Consider the following 22664-nt stretch of genomic DNA (forward strand, 5'->3'; position numbering starts at 1 on the left):
GCACCCAGTATTTTATTTTGGATTATTCTTAACCACATGTGTGTATCATGGTTTTTCGTATATTTCGTGACCACCGTTGTGATCACATAATAATCCGGAGCATGTTTGACATTTTAAACCCGTGTTCTTAAATGTTTGCGAGTACATTCAAACGTACTCACTGGCTTGTCCCTGGCTATTGTCTTGGCCAGATTCCTTGCTTGGAGGTAAGCATCGCGGTGACAACCTCGGAGCCTACGTGTTGACAATAGCAGCCTCGCGAAGATAGGAGTTATCCTGGTCAGCTGTTCTTGTGGGAAATGGAGTCCCATAGACGCAGATGTATCCAACCGCTTCCGCCCTCAACCATTAGAAACCAAATGTTGTACTCCTAGGCCACAATGGTCTTGTACTACATATTTTTGTACCGTGCTTGGAATTCTTGTATCAAGTTGGTGTCTCATCAGCTAACAGTAATCCTGGGGCTGGTGAGCACAAAGGCCGTTTTTCTAGGAGATTATATCCTGAAAATCCGGTCGTGACACTAAATTTGGATGAAAAATCACATGTGTGTCCTTGGGTGAATTTCTAGGTCCCATGCAAGAGATTGGAGTGAAATTCGAACACCAGGGCACTGCTGATTACCGGCAACAAAACATTGAGAAGCCTGGTTTCTAAATTCTAGTAAATCCATAACTCGTCTGAAATTCATGAAACTTGGCTTGCCATGATGGAGCGGCATCAACATGCCGTGGTGAAAATTTTGTCTCATTTGCGGCAGGTTTGGGTAAAAGCTTCTCACAAACCAGACCTTCTCACAACAAGCATGATGGTTAGGGAACGTACCACCTTTGGGGACGGGACAATATCCGTTGCCTCTTATTGCTTTCAAAAAATTTGTAGTGTCAACATAGAACAACAGGAGTGTTGTGTTTAATCTTGGAATTTTTCGGGGTTCGTTTGGCCTTTTTATATATTAATTGGGTTTTGTAGGCATTTTATGTGCATAACTCAAATTTGAACTACAAGCACATGCTCCAATGCACTAAAGTTGGTTGAAAAATCACATGTGTGTCCTCGGGTGAATTTCTAGGCCCATGCAAGAGATTGGAATGAAATTCGAACACGGGGGCACTGTTGATTACCGACAAAACGTTGAGATGCCTGGTTTTTAAATTCTAGTAAATCCATAACTTGTCTGAAATTCATGAAACTTGGCATGCTATCATGGAGCGGCATCAACATTCCATGGTATAATATTTTTCCCATTTGGGGTAGGTTCGGGTATATGCTTCTCACAAACCAGAGCTTCTCACAACAAGCATGATGGTTTCGATAGAGAACGTCCCACCTTTGGGGACGAAACGATATCCATTGCCACTTATTGATTTCAAATTTTTTTCTCGTGTCAACATAGAACAACAGGAGTGTTGTGTCAGTTTTGGGGATTTTTCGGGGTTCGTTTGGACATTTTTATGCATTAACTGAGTTTTCAATGCATTTATGTGCATAATTGAAATTTGAACTACATGCACATGCTCCAGTGCATATAAATTGGTTGAAAAATCAAATATGTGTCCTTGGGTGCATGCTTAGGTCCCATGCAAGACATGGGAATGAATTTCAAACACCAGGGAACCGTTGATTGCCGGCAAAACATTGAGATGCCTAGTTTTTAAATTCTAGTAAATCCAAAACTTGTCTGAAATTCATGAAACTTGGCATGCTATCATGGGGCGGCATAAACATGAAGTGGTAAAAAAATTGTCCCATTTGGGGCAGGTTTGGGTATATGCTTATCACAAACCAGAGCTTGTCACAACAAGCCTGATGGTTTCGGTAGGAAACGTACGTCCCACCTTTGGGGACGAAACGATATCCTGCCTCTTATTGCTTTCAAAAAATTTCTCATGTCAACATAGAACAAGAGGAGTGTTGTGTCAATTTTTGGGATTTTTCGGGGTTCGTTTGGACATTTTTATGCATTAACTGAGTTTTCTAGGCATTTTATGTGCATAATTCAAAATTGAACTACATGCACATGCTCCAGTGCATATAAATTGGTTGAAAAATCACATGTGTGTCCTTGGGTGCATGCTTAGGTCCCATGCAAGAGAAGGGAATGAATTTCAAACACTAGGGCACTGTTGATTGCCGACAAAACGTTGAGATACCTGGTTTTTAAATTCTGGTAAATCCAAAACTCGTCTGAAACTCATGAAACTTGGCATGCTATCATGGAGCGGCATCAACATGTCGTGGTGAAAATTTTGTCCCATTTGGTACGGTTTGGGTATAAGCTTCTCACAAACTAGAGCTTCTCACAACAAGCATGATGGTTTCGATAGGGAACGTACCACCTTTGGGGACGGGACGATATCCGTTGCCTCTTATTGCTTTCAAAAAAATTCTAGTGTCAACATAGAACAACAGGAGTGTTGTGTTTAATCTTGGAATTTTTGGGGTTCGTTTGGCCTATTTTATACATTAACTGGGTTTTGTAGGCATTTTATCTGCATATTTCAAATTTGAACTACAAGCACATGCTCCAATGCACCAAAGTTGGTTGAAAATCACATGTGTGTACTAGGGTGGATTTCTAGGTCCCATGCAAGAGATTGGAATGAAATTCAAACACCAGGGCACTGTTTATTGCCGGCAAAACATTGAGATGCCTGGTTTTTAAATTCTAGTAAATCCATAACTCATCTGAAATTCATGAAACTTGGCATGCTATCATGGAGCAGCATCAACATGCCGTGGTAAAAAATTTGTCCCATTTGGGGCAGGTTCGGGTGTAAGCTTCTCACAAACCAGAGCTTCTCAAAACAAGCATGATGGTTTCGATAGGGAACGTCCCACCTTTGGGGACAAAACGATATCCATTGCCTCTTATTTCTTTCAAAATGTTCTAGTGCCAACATAGAACAACAGGAGTGTTGTGTCAATTTTCGTGATTTTTCGGCGTTCGTTTGGACATTTTTATGCATTAACTTGATTTTCTAGGCATTTTATGTGCATAATTCAAATTTGAACTACAAGCACATGCTCCAATGCACTAAAGTTGGTTGAAAAATTGAATCGGTGTCCTTGGGTGAATTTCTAGGTCCCATGCAAGAGATTGGAATGAAATTCAAACACCAGGGCACTGTTTATTGCCGGCAAAACGTTGAGATGCCTGGTTTTTAAATTCTAGTAAATCCATAACTCATCTGAAATTCATGAAACTTGGCATGCTATCATGGAGCGGCATCAACATGCCGTGGTAAAAAAATTGTCCCATTCGGGGCGGGTTCGGGTATACGCTTTTCACAAACCAGAGCTTCTCAAAACTAGCATGATGGTTTCGGTAGGGAAGGTCCCACCTTTGGGTACGAAACGATATCCATTGCCTCTTATTGCTTTCATAAATATTCTCGTGTCAAGATAGAACAACAGGAGTGTTGTGTCAATTTTGGGATTTTTCACGGTTCGTTTGGATATTTTTTTGCATTAACTGAGTTTTCAATGCATTTATGTGCATAATTCAAATTTGAACTGCATGCACATGCTCCGGTGCATATAAATTGGTTGAAAAATTAAATATGTGTCCTTGGGTGCATGCTTAGGTCCCATGCAAAAATGGGAATGAATGTCAAACACCAGGGCACCATTGATTGCCGGCAAAACATTGAGATGCCTGGTTTTTAAATTCTAGTAAATCCAAAACTCGTCTAAAATTCATGAAACTTGGCATGCTATCATGGAATGGCCCCCGACATGATGTGGCATTTTTCGTGTCCATTTTGAGAGAAGGCACACTCGAATAATGACAGCCAACAAAGGCATTTTGAAAAAATAGCTGCCACTTTAATATCTCAAACGTTTGTAGAATTCAAACCATGTGCATTCTTTTAACCATTCACATGACGCCACGTGTCTTGGTTTTAATGGCTGTAGGAGGTGCCGTGCGGACAGCTGCTTGACCTTGACTGAACGGGAGGTGTGCGAGCGCAGTCCGACGCGCAAGCTGACCGAGAGGCGTGCAAGCTATCCTCCAATGCGCAGGCTCACCGAGAAGCGTGCGAGCCGTACGCTGCGCAGGCTCACTGGGAAGCGAGCCCTTTGACTTCCATGGCCGCCTGCCTTCCTCTCCATTAATAGCGCCCGAGTCGCTGTTTAATATGGGTTGTCTTATTGTTCGCCTCCCATTCCCCTCCCTCCCGCAACCGCAGACCTCCACCAACGCCATGCCGCAGAATGATCATCTGCCACTAGTCTTCAAGTTTGGTGAAGTCGACTCCGAGCCGGTGGAGATAGAAAATAAGGAGGAATGGGGCCTCATGGACATGGCCCAAAACGAGATGGACGCGGCGGTTGCTGTCCCCGCTCCCATCCCCGCGCCCGCGCCAGCGACCATCCCCGTAGCATTGATGGGCTGGTTGCCGAGTACTATCGCAGAGCTGGAAGCCGCGAGTGTCAGCGAGGTCTCCGCGGACCCGCGCGAGCTCGTGTACATGCCAGCTCCAACGTCCGTGCCCGTGCGCGCCCCTCCACCCACCGTGGCACCGGCCCCCGTGCGTTTGGCGGCACCCGCCGCGCTCGTGCCCATGCCCGTGCGCGCGCCCCCTCAGCGGCATCGGACGCTGCCGTCGACCGCTACCTCTCAGCGGCGCCAGTTGCCGTCCTCCCGCGCCTCGCCCGTCAATCGCGCGACGACATGATGTTTGATTTACAAGTGAATAACATTTTGTGCTGCCTTGAAGACTTCAACAACGGCGTCCCGGAGGACGACAACGACAACGACGGCGCGGCACGCCGTCGCCGGAAATAGTTTTTTTGGGGTTTAATACTGTATCTCGAATTGTCGATCATATGAATATAAATTCGCAGTGTGACTGAATGAAAGATATGGTTTGAACGAACTTGCGTTTTCTCTCTCTTAATGTACAGACTTATCAAACGATTTTCTTTTGAAAAAAACGTCAATGGTTTTTAAATATAAAACACGCATCGCAAATGTTTTAGTTAGAACACCCGGATGCAAACCGACAGCTTCCCCAGGAAGCCAAGGGAAAATGTGTCGAGAAGGATTTCTGCATCCCTTCAACGCAAGCGGTTGTTTTGCATAACCCGTGTGCAACCACGTACAAACAATTGGGTAAGATTTGCATATCTGTCATTTTGGGTATGTTGCCATTTGTCAAACTGGAAAGATTGACATTTGTTTATCTAGTAACATTGCCATTTGTCAACCTTGTAACACTGCGATTTGTCAAAATATGCAGCTAAAAATCACTAGCACTATCTAATTTTTGCAACTAAAATCACTAGCACTGTTCATATGGAGACCACTAGCAGGCGTGAGTTGATGGACGCATATGCAAATGTACCATTGATTACATACAACAAGTCATCAGCCCACAACGACAACGAGGATACACGTTGGATTATAGATCATTTCCAACACAACATTCTAGTAAAGTTTTTCTCACACAACAAATAACAAAGCGATGAAATGAACTTCAGCTCAACTACTCATCGGTGTTGGAAACGCTTGCTTTGAACCAGAAGTGATTCTCTGGGAAGGGGCAGCTACTGTCAATCTCGAGACCAACGCAGGACTGATCATCCAGGTTAAAGCGGCCTAAGTCAAGACGCATATTGTGATAGCCACGGTAGGGAACCATAGCAATGTCCGAGGTATAGATACAGTTGCTTCTCATAAATGGTAGTAACGTTGTGTCAACAGCAGTTGGATCGCCTTTCACCATGATTGGATATTTTTGTCCAAGGAAGAGCAAGTTTCCTCCAAGAGTATCAATACTAAACCAGGGAGAAGGTGTTGGCGCTAGCACAGTAGTATCCATCCCGAATACCCTGCAACGGATGTTGGAATAGGTCCGGAGAGTGCGACCATGGGAGACAACAACTGCTTCCTTAGTAACATCAGCAGTGCCCTGTATATAGACAAGAAGAGGTGATCCATCAGAATAAGTTACCAGGCGCCACTGAGTATATGGGTCCCCATGCTCGTGATCATCATCATTGTCATCTCCCCCTTGGTTATAAAACTTTCCAAATATAGGTTGTGGAATGTTCACATGACCTTGGAAAGACAAGAAGGTTAATTAGTAAAGGGAAACTAGCTAACGCCCGCATTCATGTGGATGAAACAATTATAATTACGGTGGAAGACAAACGTACCAAAAGCATAAGGATTCCATGCAAAAACAGTGCCACGAGTGGTGGCAGCAAACACAAGACCCTCATATTGAATTGCATCACAGTACTCATCCGTGTATAGAAACTGATTTTGAAGCAATATCCATCGAGTCAAACCATGAAGGACAGCAACAAGCTTGTCGAAGATAGCGACAACACAAGCATTCCTATAACTCCAAGAGCGCTTGGGAACTCGACAAATTTCTATCTTCTGTAGACGACAGTCACCATGATCGTAGTTGAACGTACGTACAATACCGGTGTGCTCAACCTCTGGGAAGTCTGAGAATTTTGGAAGTGGAACCCGGTGACGAGTGTACACATTCACAAGTTCCCACTCGCAGTTGTACCCAATATAAATAACCCAATCTTCATTTGCGCCTGCCCAAGCTTTACCCTCAAGCGATGGCATCTTAACATCACACGTATCATTATCAAGCGGCATCAACTTGCACAAGGCGAGGCTTGCGTCGTCCGCGCGCCAGTGACCAGGTTCACGGTGAAGAAGATAGGGGGGATCAAACCGCTCCTGGACCCTTGGGTTCCTTGTAATGATGTTATTAGTTGAGTCGAGAATGGTCTTGAACGAACCTGCCATGCTAGCCGAGGTGATGATGTCGCACCGATCAATGAGTTCCTCCACCGCGTCATCATTCAGATCGGGGCAAGAATAACGGGGTCGTTTCTGGCCTGTTCCCTCCATGGAGAAGATGATCGAACAATGGCAGAAGGAAGGGTGAAGGCGAATGGAGGAGGGAGGAAGAGCGTGCGACAGCAGTTCCAAATCGAGAGGGAAAGGCGAAGAGGCGGTGGACGGTTGCCACGGTACACGAAGAGCCGCCTGGGGAGCGAACGGTTGCCACAGAGGTCACACACTGATGACAAGGGCCGAGTGAACCGCATGCGTATATCGCACACACCTTGATCTGGTTGGCCGTTTCTTTTGTGTTGCCTAATCACAAACAGTTCATCCGAGTGAACCGTATGTTGTATATCACACACACCTTCATCTGGCTGACCGTTTCTTTTGTGTTGCCTAATCACAAACAGTTCATCCGAGTGAACCGTATATTGTGTATCGCACACGCCTTCATCTGGCTGCCCATTTCTTTTGTTCCTCCTCATCGCAAACAGTTAATTGAACTGAACCGCATGCCCTTCATCGCACACGCAATTAAAACTTGAACCATGTTTGATGCATCCGTCATCGCAAATGTTTTATACATTTCTGACGGTTTCCATATAGCACCGTTTGCGATTATTGCATCACACACAGTTTCTCGAAGGGTCTCTGACCATAGTGTCGCGTTATCAGCATCCTGCAGTAGTGAACTACTCGTTACTTATAATTTCAGTGCTTTCAGATAATACCTTGCTGAAAACTACTCGTCATTTCCTTCTGCTCCTCGTTGGGTTCGACACTCTTACTTATCGAAAGGACTACGATTGATCCCATATACTTGTGGGTCATCAATCATCAAGAGTATATCCAATAGCGGCACGGTGCTTCTTCAGAGTTCTCAATAATTTTTTCCTCATGCTTTGAAAGGTTAGCACTAATAATAACAGGATATATCTTCTTTTCATCAAGATAAGCATATTTTCAAAGTATCAGGTAATTGTTTAAGCTCAAACACGGGTTCACCCTTGGGTGGAGGAGGATCTCCAATTATTTCAACAGGCAAATTATGTTCAAAACAGGTATTTGGTTAAAGAATATTTCATTTAATTCCTTTCTTTCATTCATAAACATATCATTTTCATGGTCTAGCAAATATTGTTCTAGAGGATCAGTAGGAGGCACGGCAATAGAAGTAAGACCAATAATTTCATCCTTACTAGGCAATTATTTATCATGGGGTTGTCTACGAAACTTAGAGAAATTAAAATCATGAGACACATCCCCAAAACTTACAGTAATAGTTTCTTTCTCACAGTCTATCTTAGCATTAATAGTGTTCAAGAAAGGTCTACCAAATATAATGGGACAAAAATTATCTTGTGGGGAACCAAGAACTAGAAAATCAGTAGGGTATTTTATTTTCCCACACAAGAATTCAACATCCATAACAATCCCAATTGGTGATATATTATCTCTATTGGCAAGCTTAATAGTAACATCAATATCTTCTATCTCAGCAGGTGCAATATCATTCATAATTTCTTGATATAAGGTAAAAGGAATTGCACTCACACTAGCACCCACACCACATAAGCCATGAAAACAATGATCTCCTATTTTAACAGAAACAACAAGCATGCCAACAATAGGTCTATGTTTATCTTTAATATCAGGTTTGGCAATCCTAGCAGCTTCATCACAGAAATAAATAACATACCCATCAATATTATCAACTAAGAGATCTTTAACCATAGCAATACTAGGTTCAACTTTAATTTGTTCAGGGGGGTGTAGGTGTTCTAGTATAACTCTTACGAACCATAGCTGAAGCTTTAGCATGGTCCTTTATTCGAACAGGAAAAGGTGGTTTCTCAATGTAAGCAGTAGGAACAATATGATCAACATTATAAATAACAGTTTCTTCTTCAACTTCAATATGTTTTACTGCTTTCACTTCAATGGGAGGATGATATTTAAACCATTTCTCCTTAGGGAGATCAACATGAGTAGCAAAAGATTCACAGAAAGAAGCTACTATCTCAGAGTCAAGTCCATATTTAGTGCTAAATTCATGAAAAGCATCGGTATCCATAAAAGATTTAACACAATCAAACTTAAGGTTTATACCTGACTCGTTACCTTCGTCGAGTTCCCAATCTTCAGAGTTGCATTTAATTCTTTCCAATAAATACCATTTGAATTCAATAGTCTTCTTCATAAAAGAACCAGTACAAGAAGTGTCGAGCATGGATTGATCATTACGAGAAAGCCGAGCATAAAAATTCTGAATAATAATTTCTCTTGAGAGCTCATGATTGGGGCATGAATATAACATTGGCTTAAGCCTCCCCCAATCTTGAGCGATACTTTCTCCTTCACGAGGCCAAAAATTATATATAAAATTCCTATCACGATGGGATAAAACTTCCGATGAAATTCCAATTTTAATCGGTTGTAGTTCCATGATCCAATATCATCACATAGCCTATACCATGTCAATGTCTTGCCCTTCAAAAATAAAGGGAAGACCTTCTTCTTTACATCATCCTCAAGCAAACCTGCAAGCTTAAATAATCCACAAACTTCATCCACATAGATTAGATGCATATCAGGATGTATTGTTCCATCTCCTGCATAAGGATTAGCTAGCAGTTTCTCTATCATACCCGAAGGAATTTCATAATAAATATTTTCAGTAGATTCAGTAGGTTGAGGAGCAACTCTTTGCTCTTCCGGTCGAGGTGAAGATGCCCCGAAAAATCCCCTCAAAGGTTTATTTTCCATAGTGACAAGTGAGAGTAAATTTCAGCACGTAATATAAATGTTTCCTTACCAAATTCCACTTACCAAAGGCGCTTCACTCCCCGGCAACGGCGCCAGAAAAGAGTCTTGATGACCCACAAGTATAGGGGATCTATCTAGTCCTTTCGATAAGTAAGAGTGTCGAACCCAACGAGGAGCAGAAGGAAATGACAAGCGGTTTTCAGCAAGGTATTCTCCGCAAGCACTGAAATTATCGGTAACAGATAGTTGTGTGATAAGATAATTCGTAACGGGTAACAAGTAACAAAAGTAACTAAGGTGCAGCAAGGTGGCCCAATCCTTTTTGTAGCAAAGGACAAGCCTGGACAAACTCTTATATAAAGCAAAGCGCTCCTGAGGACACATGGGAATTACTGTCAAGCTAGTTTCCACCATGCTCATATGATTCACGTTCGTTACTTTGATAATTTGATATGTGGGTGGACCGGTGCTTGGGTTCTGACCTTCCCTGGAGAAGCCTCCCACTTATGATTAACCCCTCTCGCAAGCATCCGCAACTACGAAAGAAGATTAAGATAAATCTAACCACAACATGAAACATATGGATCCAAATCAGCCCCTTACGAAGCAACGCATAAACTAGGGTTTAAGCTTCTGTCACTCTAGCAACCCATCATCTATTTATTACTTCCCAATGCCTCCCCCTAGGCCCAAATCATGGTGAAGTGTCATGTAGTCAACGTTCACATAACACCCCTAGAGGAAAGACAACATACATCTCATCAAAATATCGAGCGAATACCAAATTCACATGATTACTTATAACAAGACTTCTCCCATGTCCTCAGGAACAAACGTAACTACTCACAAAACATATTCATGTTCATAATCAGAGGGGTATTAATTATCATTAAGGATCTGAAATTATGATCTTCCACTGAATAAACCAACTAGCATCAACTACAAGGAGTAATCTACTAGCAACCCACGGGTACCAATCTGAGCTTTTGAGACAATGCTCGGATACAAGAGATGAACCAGGGTTTGAGAGGAGATGGTGCTGGTGAAGATGTTGATGGAGATTGACCCCCTCTCTATGAGAGGATCATTGGTGATGATGATGGCGATGATTTCCCCCTCCGGGAGGGAAGTTTCCCCGGCAGAACAGCTCCGCCGGAGCCCTAGATTGGTTCTGCCCAAGTTCCGCCTCGAGACGGCAGCGCTTCGTCCCGAAAGCTTCCTCTTGATTTTTTCCACGTAAAAACCCTTCATATAGCAAAAGATGGGCACCGGGGGCCTGCCAGGTGGGCGGCAAGGTAGGGGCACGCCCAGGGGGTAGGGCGCGCCCCCATCCGTATGGTTGCCTGGTGGGTCCCCCAGGTGCTTTCTTCACCAAATATTTTTTATATATTCCAAAATAATTCTCCGTGAAGTTTCAGGACTTTTGGAGTTGTGCACAATAGGTCTCTCAGATTAGCTCCTTTTCCAGTCCAGAATTCCAGATGCCGGTATTCTCCCTCTTTGTGTAAACCTTGTAAAATAAGAGAGAAAAGGCATAAGTATTGTGATATAATGTGTAATAACAGCCCATAATGCAATAAATATCAATATAAAGCCATGATGCAAAATGGACGTATCATGGTGTCATCCGCATATTGGAGGAGAGAGATCCCATTCCCTCCTACCAGATGCAGAACTATGCCCTGGATATGTCCCACCGCCTTGGCCTTATCCAAGATGGCGGCAAGGGCATCGACAACCATGTTGAAGAGGAACGGGGAGAAGGAATCGCCCTGCCACACCCCACAGAAGGTGGGGAAGTATGGGCCAATTTCTCGATGTTGACCGTGGTCCGACCCGAGGAGACCATTTGCATCACACGGGTCACCCACCGGTCGTCGAAACCTTTCCGAAGCAATACTTCCCGAAGGAAGGCCCAGCTAACCGTGTCACACGCCTTGTGGAAATCTAGTTTCAGGAAGACCGCCTTGAGGTGTTTGGAGTGTACCTCGTGGAGGCCTTTGTGAAAAACTAGAACCCCGTCAAGGATGTAGCGGCACTGAATAAATGCCTACTGGTCTGGGTGGGTGATCCAATCAGCAATCGGGGCCACCCTTGGCAAGGATGCGGAAGATGACATTGATCACCGTGATTGGGTGGAACTGGCGGATATCAAAGGCCCCCGGTACTTTGGGAATAAGGGTGCTTATCCCAAAGTTAAGCCGAATGAGGTCGATGGAGCCCACAAAGAACTCCTCGAATAGGGCCATCACCTGTGGCTTTATGACATTCCAGAAGGTTTGCAAGAACTTCACTCGAAGGCCATCGGGACCCGGCGCGGAAGTGGGGTTCATGCCCTTAATGGCCGCCCAGACTTCCACCTTAGAGAATGGAGTCGCCAATGCCAGGTTATCATCCTCCGAGACACAACAGGGAGTCGGCCAAATGTCTGTGGCCAGAGCACTCCCTCCCGAAGGGCAGGCAGAGAATAGGTCCCTCTAAAAGTCATCAACATGGGCACGGATGGCCTTCGGACTCTGCAGGAGGGTTGCTCCGTCCCATAGAAGCGGGATGGAGTTTCCGCGCCGCCGACCATTGGCGATAGCCTGAAAATAGGCCATATTGGCGTCCCCCTTGAGAACCCAATTCCGCGTGCCACGCAGGCGCCAGTACACCTCCTTGTCAGTGTAGATGACCGTGAGCTGGTCCTCAAGATCGTAATGAAGCAGCCATTTCTCGGCTGGGAGGCCCGCGGTGTCTGCCCGGATGTCAAGGGACTGGATGGAGACTAGTAGAGCCTTCTTCCGCTCGCGAAGGTCCCGCCCAGGTTGGCACCCCACCCCTTCATAAATTGTTGCAGCAGCTTCGCACAGAATTGCCAGGAGTCCACGGCCGAAAGCGTGCGATGAAGGGCCGCGCGAGCCGCGAGCCATCGAGCACCCACCGCTGCGGCAAACACGGGCGGTTCAGTCAGAAGGTTTCGAAGCGGAAGCGAGGAGGCTGAGGGTGGTCGTTCTCAGAGGAGAGGAGGAGGGGGACGTGATCGGAGCCAATCCGAGTTATCGCCCGAAGCAATGCTAGGGGCATCAGATGTCCCACTTAGGCGAGACGAAGACCCGGTCAAGGACTGAGCGGGTCGGGTCCGTTCGACGATTGGTCCAAGTGAATCTGGCACCAACTCTAACTAGCTCGCGGAGCCCAAGGTCCGTGGTTCAGTCATTGAACATCTGCATCCGGGGGAAGTTGACCAAATTATTGCTTTTATCTTCCTCCGACCAGATGAGGTTAAAGTCGCCGCCAACCACCACCGGGAGCTGGGTAGCCGCGACCTTCCTACGGAGCTGACAAGGAAGGCCTCGAAGTGGCAGTGATCAGCCGGTCCATAGACCGCTATAATCTCCCATTTGAAGTTCAGAGCCCGCTCGAAGATCTCCATGCTAACGAAGAACTCGCCCCGGTCCATGCTTCCTACCTCAAAGGTGGCATCCTTTATACCTAGAAGAATGCCACCCGAGTGGCCAGTGCTCCCACTAGAAGGGAGCCAATGCCAAGCAAATAGGTCGGAGCTCAGATGTTCGAGCTCCGAGAGGGAGAATTCCGCACGCATAGTTTCTTGGATGGCCACAATGTCAATTCGCTGTCACGCATGTCCTCGATCAATCGGCGGCGGCGGCCATCGTGACCGAAGCCGCGGATGTTCCAGAAGAGGGTCCGCATCACGAAGTCATCGGGGGGCTGCTTGACCCCAAAACTCGGGATGCGCTCTGGGTGCGGAGGGCGGCGGTGCGAGACCGGGTGCGGCCCCGGGTCTCCGCAGGATCCGCAGCGGCACGCGCAATCTGGGCGCCTGGAGGAGCAGAGGGCTCGGGGCCTGGAGTGGACTGCAGGCGGGCACGGGCCTCGGCCAGCCGACCATCAAGGATTTTGGGCGCGCGAATAGCCTCAGTCTGGACTAACGGGGGGACCTCCCCCTGAACACGATGGCCGAGTCGGCCGCCACCTTTGTGAGGTGGCCAAGCGGGGCCGACTCGAGAGCGAAGAACGAGCAAGTAGCAGGAGTAGCTGGGATGGACGGTGTACCTGGCTCGAGGTTCCGGGCAGCGGCCCGGAGCTCTGCCCGCTCGGGGATAGGCAGAGCCGGGCTGCCCGCTGGTCTGGCCACCTCGATCCGGGCACTACGGCGAGAGGACGTCACCGGAGTCGAGGTCGATCTGCCCCGCCTGGAGTAGGCCGCAGTCTGAGGGGGGGAGCCACTGGCGTGGTAACCACCGCCGACGTCCCTCCGGAGGCAGCGCACGGGTCAGGCAGGAGCAGGACTGGCGGAGACGCGGACCAGACCGCGACGGAGGGCAGCGGAGTCGGAGTCATGGCGGAGCGTGGGGGGGGGGGATTCGGTCCCCCCAATGGTCCAGCAGGTCCGGCCCGTCAGGAGGGGCCGAGAGGAGCAGGGCCGAGCCAGTGGTCCGGAGCTGACGAGCTGGGGTCGGGTCGACGTCAGTGGAGAGACCTGTGAGAATGTCGGTGGAGAGGACACCGTCGGGAGAGCGAGGTGACGAGGCCGGGAAGACCAGTAGGCTCGTGTCAGATGTGTCGCTCCCGTCTGCGGCAAGCAGAGGGGCCGCGACGTGGGTGCGACCGGCCACTGAGCCTCCCCTTGCCGACGAGGAGGCCGGCGGGTCGTGGGGAGGGTTGTCCTTGGAGTCGTCTTCATCCTCTTCCGATCCGGAGTTGCGGCCGCGACACGGGCCGCGGTCGCTGCGACGTCCCTCAGTGCCGCCACCATCCGGGCCACCCCCAAGGAAGCCATCATCGGGGACGTGAGGACAGCAGATGTGGTTAGGCGGCTCGGGGGAGATCTTGAGATCGAAGCCTTGGTCGTTGAAGAAGACCCGGACCGTGGCACGGAGATTGGACGAGTCGAGGGATTTGACCTTAACGCGCACCTCCTCCTCCTTGCAGAACGAGAGCTCGTCCACCACGACCACCTTGCCGAGAACCGAGACATGTTACGAATGACCCGCTCCGAGCGCGCAATGTCGGGGAGGCCGCCGATGAGGATCCATGCCGTGTCCAGTACGACCACCACCAAGGGGTCGCGGACCGGCACCGAGATGTCCACCATTAGCTTGTTGAGGGCCAGGGTGATGTCGCCGCTGTGGGTGCCGTAACCGAGAACTGGTTGCCAGCCAGCAGGGTGACCTGCCAATCCCAGTTGCAGTGGTAGAGGTGGTTGAGCTCAGCCTCGATCATCTCAGGGGAGGCCACCCCATCCCCCAACACGGTGACAATCACCAGAAGTGAGGGAGACGGCGGGGGGATGTCAGGCACCTCGATGTGGAAGAAGCCCAGGCCCTCAATCCCGTGCCCGTACATCATCAACTCCTCTAAAGCCGGGCAGTCCGGGCATAGGATCGCCGGATGACCTGGGTCCGAGCAGAGGTAGCAGCATTGCAGGAGAGCACAGGCGACCTGGGAGTGACCGGCGAGGCCGCAGTTGAAGCACTTTAGGAGATCGGGGGTCCAGTCCTCGGGGCGGGCAGCAATCACGGCGGAGGCCCGTAGGGCCGGACCAAAGGGGAGAGCCGCGCCATTGCCGCGGCCCTGTCCCCGCTTCTTCTTCTTCTTAGCCCCCTGCCTGCCCCGACCAGCACCATTGCCGTTGAGGGGGGGAGGGGAGCTCGGCTCACTGGGAGGGAGCTGGTACCGACGAAGGGAGGGGGACAGGGGGCACTCTGCTGTTGTTGCTGCTGGAGGCGGCGGGAGGGGGGAGCGGCTGCCCTCCCAACGATGGACAGGGGACGGAGAGCGCCGGCGCGGGTTTCTCCAGTCCGCGGCCGGAGGAGAGGAGCGCGAGCGGCCCCGGCTATCCTCGCGGCCAGGGGACCGGCGAGGCAGGGAGCGACGGTCAGCGCGCGACGGAGACCGGCGGGGATCCCGCGACGACAACTGCCGGCGGAGGTCCTCCTCGCGGCGCACCGCGTCGGCGGAGGGGCGAGAGGAGTCACGCTGATCGTCGGAACATTGTTTGGGGCGGCCCCTATCGTCTCCCCATTCGCGCGACATGGAGGCTGGGGGCGGCAGCGCCGGGAGTGACCTAGGGGCGGCTGCGAGGCGGATGGGGCGAATGGGGGCTAGGGTAGCGGGCGATGCGGGTTGAGTCGGGGGTGGGGCGAGGAAAACCGGCCGGGGGCCAGATTGCGCGGTCGGGCCGGCCCACCAGACGGCCCACGTAGAGTGGACTGGCCCGCAAGAGGCACGACCCTAAGGCGCGTGACCGGCCCAGCACCAGCAAGGTCTAATAGGGCGGGGCGTCGGCTGTGAGGGTTTCCCCATCCGCCGTGACCACCGCCGCGGCAGGGGCCGACGCTGACGAGGATGCGACGGCGAGCCAAGACCGGTGCATGGAGAGGTTGGGCGAGAACCGAAAAGCTGAGGAACCAAACGCGACGATGAAGGGCCGGAAGGGGGAGCGATGGACGTAGATCGGGGGGACGCCGGAGAGGCGGGCAACCGGAGCGGTGGAGCGCCGGACGCGCGGTCGGCGGCGGCCGGGGCGACGACACGCCACAACACCCGGGCGCAGCCTTGGTCGGACCGCCCCGCGACACCCCACGCCGAAGCGCGACGGCGGCGAGCGGTCCTAGAACCCAAGGTGGCCCTTTGACGCGGCGTCGGCGGGAGAGCCGCGACGGAACGCCGGCGCGACCGCAAGAGAGTGCCCAGGCTGCCACAACGAGGCGACAGCCCGCTCTCTGCGCTGGTCACAACCTTGCGAGCCGAGGGCTCCCGGCGCACGAGGGGACAGCCAGCGGCCACGTCGTCCTCCTCCGCGACATCGGCCCAACACAGCACCGTGGCCTGCGAGGGAGGCGGCGAGGGCGAGGAGGGGCCAGCGGCCGGAGTAGCCGAGGGGGCTGCGGGTGGGCATTCTGGCGACAGGGGCGCCGGCGGCGCGACGCCGCCAGGAGCGCAGGAGCTGCGTTCAAAATCCATTTGTTTCCCCAAAGCCCTTTAATATGTGAATGATCCAAAAAGTTTGTACGAGTCTGAAGATCTACTTCGAGTAAGGCTAGACCTTTGTGGTCAGAAGCCATTGTGAATAGGTGGTTGCTTCTTCATGGACCCTACATACACGTTGCAACATGTCATCTCCGTGATTCGAAGCCTTTGTCAACATCGAGTAGGACATCGCCAACTATTCGTACCACGGGAAAATTCTTGGTCGAGCCTCCCTTGTTTGGATCTTAAAACTTTGCAATAATAGAAGGTTGAGTGCATCAATTATTGCAGATGCCGGTGGACGTTCCCCTCTTTTTAGATGAAATAACTCTTCTTTGTCATGATCTGCTATGTTGCAACAGCAGAGATCTCACTTGAACGGAGGGTTTTATTGGAAGGAACAAGACCATGTATTTTTTTTATACGAAAATTAAGCAAACAACCAAACACAGATTTCCAAGCTTGATAAGCTCACTGGACGAAACCGCACCATGCAAATGCACAAAATCTACACACAAAAGACACTTCAAAATAAAGTTAGCGGCGGAAAATTGGAGAGCAAGCACTTTCAGTTCCAACCAATCAGATCCATTCCTTTGGATTGATGCACACGTCGAGAAGTTTCCATTCTTCAGTCCCTTCTTGCGGTTTCTGCAAACAAATGGTCGTAAGTAAACTTGACAAAATGCCACTGCTGTAACAAAAGTTACCTGACCCAATCAAAAGATGCATCACAACACACTACGAGTCTATCGATTAACGTGTCAAATGAATCTTTCCAAACTATTTAAAACTGAAAACCTTTTATTTTCAGAATAATTCGAAGATTTTAAATATTGCAGCGCCTTTAAAGTTTAAACAGTACAAACTCAAAAAGTTTGTGTATTTCTTTTTGCGGGGATCAAAATGTATATGTTTATCAGAGTTATATAACAGTAACAGAGCATGTTAACTTACATGATCATACTCCCACCGTGCGGTCAGAGGGAGGGAAACAAGGATACTCTCAATCCTTCCTCCAGTTTTGAGGCCAAATGTGGTGCCACGATCGTAGACCTTCGCAAGGAGCAAAAAGTTAAGAACCAGAGTAAAGCTAACACTAACAAGCATGATGACCATGGCCATGTCGAAGCACTTACGAGGTTGAATTCCACATAGCGACCTCTCCGTAGCTGCTGCCATGCCCTGTGGTCTTCTGTAAATGGGGTATCTTTCCGACGTTCTATGATGGGGATGTATGCAGGAATTACAGAGGCCGCACACTCTGCAGGGAAGGAAGGCAGGTGCCTTAGCATTTCAGAAGATGGTAGAGAAGGACCCAAATTCAGAGTTTCTTGATACCTGTCGCGAAGTCAAGAAGAGTTTCTTGATCATGGTCATTGAGATCATCAAAGAATATTCCGCCCACCCCACGGCGTTCACCACGATGCTGCAGTCACAGACAAGTAATCATCTCCATGAATATGTCTGGAAAAAACACAGAGACAGTGCAGGACAAACTACACATTGCGGGATATTCAGAAGAGTAGCACTTTTCAGATGTCTGGATCATGTCACCTAATTCGGAGACATTGTACAGACTAATCACCCCAAAGATTTACTAAACGGACACGGTCATCAAACTAACCTTGATATGGAAATAATCATCGCACCATTTTTTGAATCTTGGGTAGAAGGTTGGATCAAACTTATCGCATGCTTGTTTTTGAACCTGAAAGTGTACAAGAAAACCTAAAAAGGTTATCGAACAAACAAAGTAGACAGCAACAGAGAAGTGTCAAATGGCCTTGGATCATAGTAGTACGATTTTAGCCAAGATAATAGCAGAAGCAAGATGTCATACAGAATGAAAATGTTTGATGTCCTCTTCGATGATGTACGATGGTGTCAAGTCAGTACCACCTCCAAACCACCACTGCCTGGGTGCCCCAGGAGCATCTGCAGCAGTAATCTCTGAATTTGACTTGAATTCTGTTATTAATACAAAAATCCACTTATTTCACTTGCCAGCACTAGTAGTACCTTGCGGTGCCTCTGTCTCGAAATATCTGTAGTTGAAATGCAATGTTGGCGCGAAGGGATTGTTTGGGTGGATAACCTGGAGACCGGACGCCAAAACAAGAATCATGTAGTAGTAAGTCCGTGGAAGCAATTGCACATTATTACACAAGAAATTGGTAGGGAGTAGCTATTCCTACACAGAAATGGTGGTGACGCGAACAGATTGCTGAGACATGCGAACTTGGGCAGCGCCGGTGGGAGGCGCCTCTCAGAGACTCACCGAGCTAACGCCGGCAGCGAAGAAGGGCACGGGCCCGGCCTTCTCCACGCCCGCCGCCGCGTCGGGCCTCGCCGCGCGGTACGCGTCTGGGGGCATGACTCCGTAGACGACGGACACGTTCACGGCGGCCTTCTCGAACACGTGGCCGCCCTGCAGCACGCGGCTGATACCGCCGCCTCCGCCCGGGCGCGTCCACGCGTCCTCCCGAAACACCACGCCACCGCCGCCGCTGCCCTCCTCGACTGCCTCGAGCGCCGCGCACACCTCCGCCTGCACCCGCCGGATCAGGCGCTCGAACCGCGCGCGCGCCGACGAAGACCCCGACGACGCCTCCTCCCCGCGGAGAAATGTCGGCGGTGGCGCGGCTTCCGGCGTCTCCCGCTCCATGTCCACCTGCGGTCTGCGGGCGGTGTGAGAGCGAGATTTCAAGGCGAGTCCACCAGCCAGTACGCCCCCTCCACGTGTACTCGTCTTATCTCCCACCAGCCAGTGCGATTGGCAACTCCGCCTGTGTACATTGCGGCGACGGCGACCCGCGATGAAGCTCCTCGTGTCACCTCCGCCGCCGCTGTTCCCCTCCTCCCCCTGCCGCCGTTCAGGTCCGTGCGCGCTCTTGCTGGGAATCTCATAATTCCCGCCGACCCCTAATCTGATCACAAGAATCTTCTCAGGTAAGGCTATTCTCCAGAAGCATTTCCATGCGGTAGCAACACGAGAATCTTGCAAATGCGGGGAAGCCAACAGAACGGCGATCTGCAGGTACAATCCAATCCAATGCTACCTTGGTGCCATGAACCATGATTTCAAAAAAAATTGCAGAGTTTTTTTTCTTTCCATTTCATTGGTGCCATGAATCATGAACACCTGTTAACTGTTGAAACTGAAGGGTTGCAGAGACCCATGGCTCTGAACAAGTAAAGGGAAGGGAACCACTTAGGCGCGGCACGGTCAGTCCACGCCTCCCGGTGCCCGAGCACATCCGCCGACCGCCTTACGATGGTACCGATCATCTGCCAGATGTAAATCCCGATCGGCAAATGCATGACCGTGAGAGCATCGTTCATATGAGAGCCGCATGCGAGCTTGCTGCCCGAGTTCTTCAGTATGCAGGAACAATGGTGAAGGTAATGCTGCATTACAAAGATGCCACATCTTCTTGTGGCAAACACTCTAATATTTCATCATATAGTTTGTTAGTTTTCTTCTGTATTCTGCAATGGATTGTTCATATCCACTAATATCGAAATATCTGTGTTCCCATCAGCCCTCCGTGACGACAGATGAAATCGACAGGGCAGTTCATCAGATGATCATTGATGCTGGTGCCTACCCTTCTCCCCTTGGATACGGCGGGTTCCCGAAGAGCGTCTGCACGTCGGTGAATGAGTGCATCTGCCATGGAATTCCTGACTCACGCGCACTACGGGTCGAAACATGATCCTATCTTTTTCATCTGATTCTCCAATTGCTAGCAACCTCTTTGCCCTGAAAAGAAATGATGGTTGTTTCCTGTTGACTTTGCAGGATGGGGATATCATCAACATTGATGTTACAATCTACTTAAATGTAGTAGGCCCTATTGTATTTGTACGATAAATTAAGCACATTTTGAGGTATAGTGTGACATACTGTGTTGCTCTAGGGATATCATGGTGACACCTCAAGAACATATCTGTGTGGGGAGGTCGATGAACCTACTAAGCAGCTTGTAAAGGTCTGGTTTCTACTGATTACTTCCAAGTTCCAACCATATGTTTCAGACAGTACCTGAAGAACTTGTCTGATGTAATAGGTCACTAAAGAGTGCATGCTAAGGGGCATATCAGCCTGCAAACATGGTGTTAGCTTTAAGGCAATTGGAGAGAGAATAAGGTGTAGTTCTCTCAGATTTTGGACAATAGTATGAATTTTATGATGCTTTTGGTAATTTCCATACCAATCAGTTGCTTTTTGTTTAAATTGGACTTACAAACATACTATTACCAGATGCCAGCACATCGTTTTTCATGTGTTAGGGTCTGAAACAGATGAGAAGAAAGCCAAATTATCAGCATCTATTGTTTTTTCACTAACAAAGATTATCTTCTCGAATGGCTTCACGAGGATTTCCGTTTCTTAAACATTTTTTTTTTGAAACGGAGGACATCCCCCGGCCTAAACATATGCATCCTCAGAAAATGCCTTGATGCAGTTTATCAGTTAATGATGATATTACTTGTCACAAAACATATGCATCCTCAGAAAATGTCTCGACGCTGTTTATCACTTAAGAATCTAAACAGTTTAGTTATCAATGCATGTAATTGTTGTGTTATTGTTGGTGATCATTTTTGTACTTCCAATGGATTTCAGTGAACATGTGAACAAGTACGGCTACAGCATCGATCCCTTCATCGGGCACGGAGTTGGGACGATCTTCCATTCAGAACCCATCATATGGCACACCTGTAAGTAACCTTAGCCGTTTTCACTGACCGTGATCATGGACTAAATGCTAGATAGCCACACACGAGCAATTTTTGGCAACGCTCTGGTCCTCATAAACAGCAACTAAACACACATTTCGTACAGATGATTATGAGCCAGGATTCATGGTCGCAGGCCAGACATTCACAATCGGTAAGCCGCTTCCATGGCCTTCTTCTTCAAGATAACAATATGTGCAGACTTGTCTCCACTGCAAAATGACCCAAACGCAAAGCCTCTGTCTGGTTGATCCCTTCTTCCCATCAGTCAGCAAACTCTTAGGATGAAACACGACTCTGTCAGACGACATAGGTGGTGTAGCTGTAACTGAGATATGTCATAAGATCTGATGATCTCCGTCTGCTTTTCGTGATAGATGCAAGTAACGTAGGACTGAGTATGTGACTAACTGGCGGTTTGGTTTGTGATGGTTCATCCTGCAGAGCCTACCCTGTCCATGGGGAGCACACGGTGCGAGGTGTGGGACGACGGCTGGACCGCCATTACGGTGGATGGCAGCCTCAACGCGCAGTTCGAGCATACGGTGCTGGTTACCGTCAATGGCGCAGAGATTCTCACAAAGTGTTAAGAGAGGGTGAAAGGTGGTGCGTCAGCGTACCGTTTGAGAGTATGTTCACAAGCGAGTTCAGCCCATTGACGAAGGCCCGTCTCATTGAAGAAAAGTTTTCTTTAGAGAGAAATTTGAAGAAAAAGTTATGTTTCAGGTCTCCTTGGAACCTACAAATCAAAAATTCAAAACATGAGGACGTCAAGATAAGTAGCATAAGAGCATGGTTAATAATATAGCCAGTTGCTAGCTACATCATATTGTCTTGTCATTTATAGTCAATGTAATAGCCAACATATATAATAGTTAGTGACGGAGCTAAATCCGGCAGATCTTGAGTAGGGGGTACCAATCTGGTGTCTTGCTGGATGGCAACAGGACACATGGGGACACCGATTTTTACCCAGGTTTGGGCCCTCTCAAAAAGGTAAAATGGTGCGTCCTACTTTTGTTGTATTGATTGTGAATGGGGTACAAAATACATGTGAACTACCGTGAGATCATGTATGAATGAATCCGTCCTCTACGGTCCTGACACCTCAGTTTGTATAGGTATCGGGATGCCTAGGGTTACAAATAGGTCGGTTGAATCTAGGGTCAAACGTGCCGGAGTCTGTCTCTATGCCTTGAAATGTGTGCCAAGTCTTTGAATCTTTCCTTCCTCATGTAGACGAATTAGGCCCATCGGTGATGGGCTTAGGGGGATCCTCGGCCCATCCAAGAGACTGGTAACCAACACGCTGAGCATCCCTTAATCCAGGACTCCGTCAGTAGCCCCTGAA

General features: G+C 48.9%; 2 protein-coding genes across 4 annotated transcripts; one reads left to right on the top strand and one right to left on the bottom strand.

Annotated features, from left to right (window-relative positions):
• Window positions 1-16937: 16937 nt before the first annotated feature.
• Window positions 16938-19235, bottom strand: LOC123144728 (oxygen-dependent coproporphyrinogen-III oxidase, chloroplastic). Its single transcript, XM_044563949.1, has 8 exons — window positions 18849-19235; window positions 18590-18665; window positions 18411-18505; window positions 18195-18278; window positions 17909-17996; window positions 17707-17831; window positions 17525-17623; window positions 16938-17218 (listed from the first exon to the last, which is right to left on the bottom strand). Exons 1-8 carry the CDS (start codon window positions 19233-19235, stop codon window positions 17150-17152), a joined length of 1023 nt encoding a protein of 340 aa, XP_044419884.1. The 3' UTR covers window positions 16938-17149.
• Window positions 19236-19265: 30 nt separating this feature from the next.
• LOC123144726 (methionine aminopeptidase 1B, chloroplastic) lies at window positions 19266-22331 on the top strand. 3 transcript variants are annotated; one of them, XM_044563946.1, is made up of 10 exons: window positions 19266-19447; window positions 19520-19607; window positions 19735-19972; window positions 20113-20274; window positions 20373-20417; window positions 20491-20562; window positions 20641-20720; window positions 21201-21295; window positions 21420-21467; window positions 21758-22331. In XM_044563946.1, exons 1-10 carry the CDS (start codon window positions 19387-19389, stop codon window positions 21901-21903), a joined length of 1035 nt encoding a protein of 344 aa, XP_044419881.1. In that variant the 5' UTR covers window positions 19266-19386; the 3' UTR covers window positions 21904-22331. The 3 variants fall into 3 exon arrangements, with proteins under 3 accessions (XP_044419881.1, XP_044419882.1, XP_044419883.1); XM_044563947.1 differs by having other exon boundaries at window positions 20373-20414; XM_044563948.1 differs by lacking the exon at window positions 21420-21467 and having other exon boundaries at window positions 21758-21992.
• Window positions 22332-22664: the final 333 nt, after the last annotated feature.

Source organism: Triticum aestivum, chromosome 6D, assembly GCF_018294505.1.
Source record: "Triticum aestivum cultivar Chinese Spring chromosome 6D, IWGSC CS RefSeq v2.1, whole genome shotgun sequence".
In the NCBI taxonomy this organism is placed as follows: domain Eukaryota; kingdom Viridiplantae; phylum Streptophyta; class Magnoliopsida; order Poales; family Poaceae; genus Triticum; species Triticum aestivum.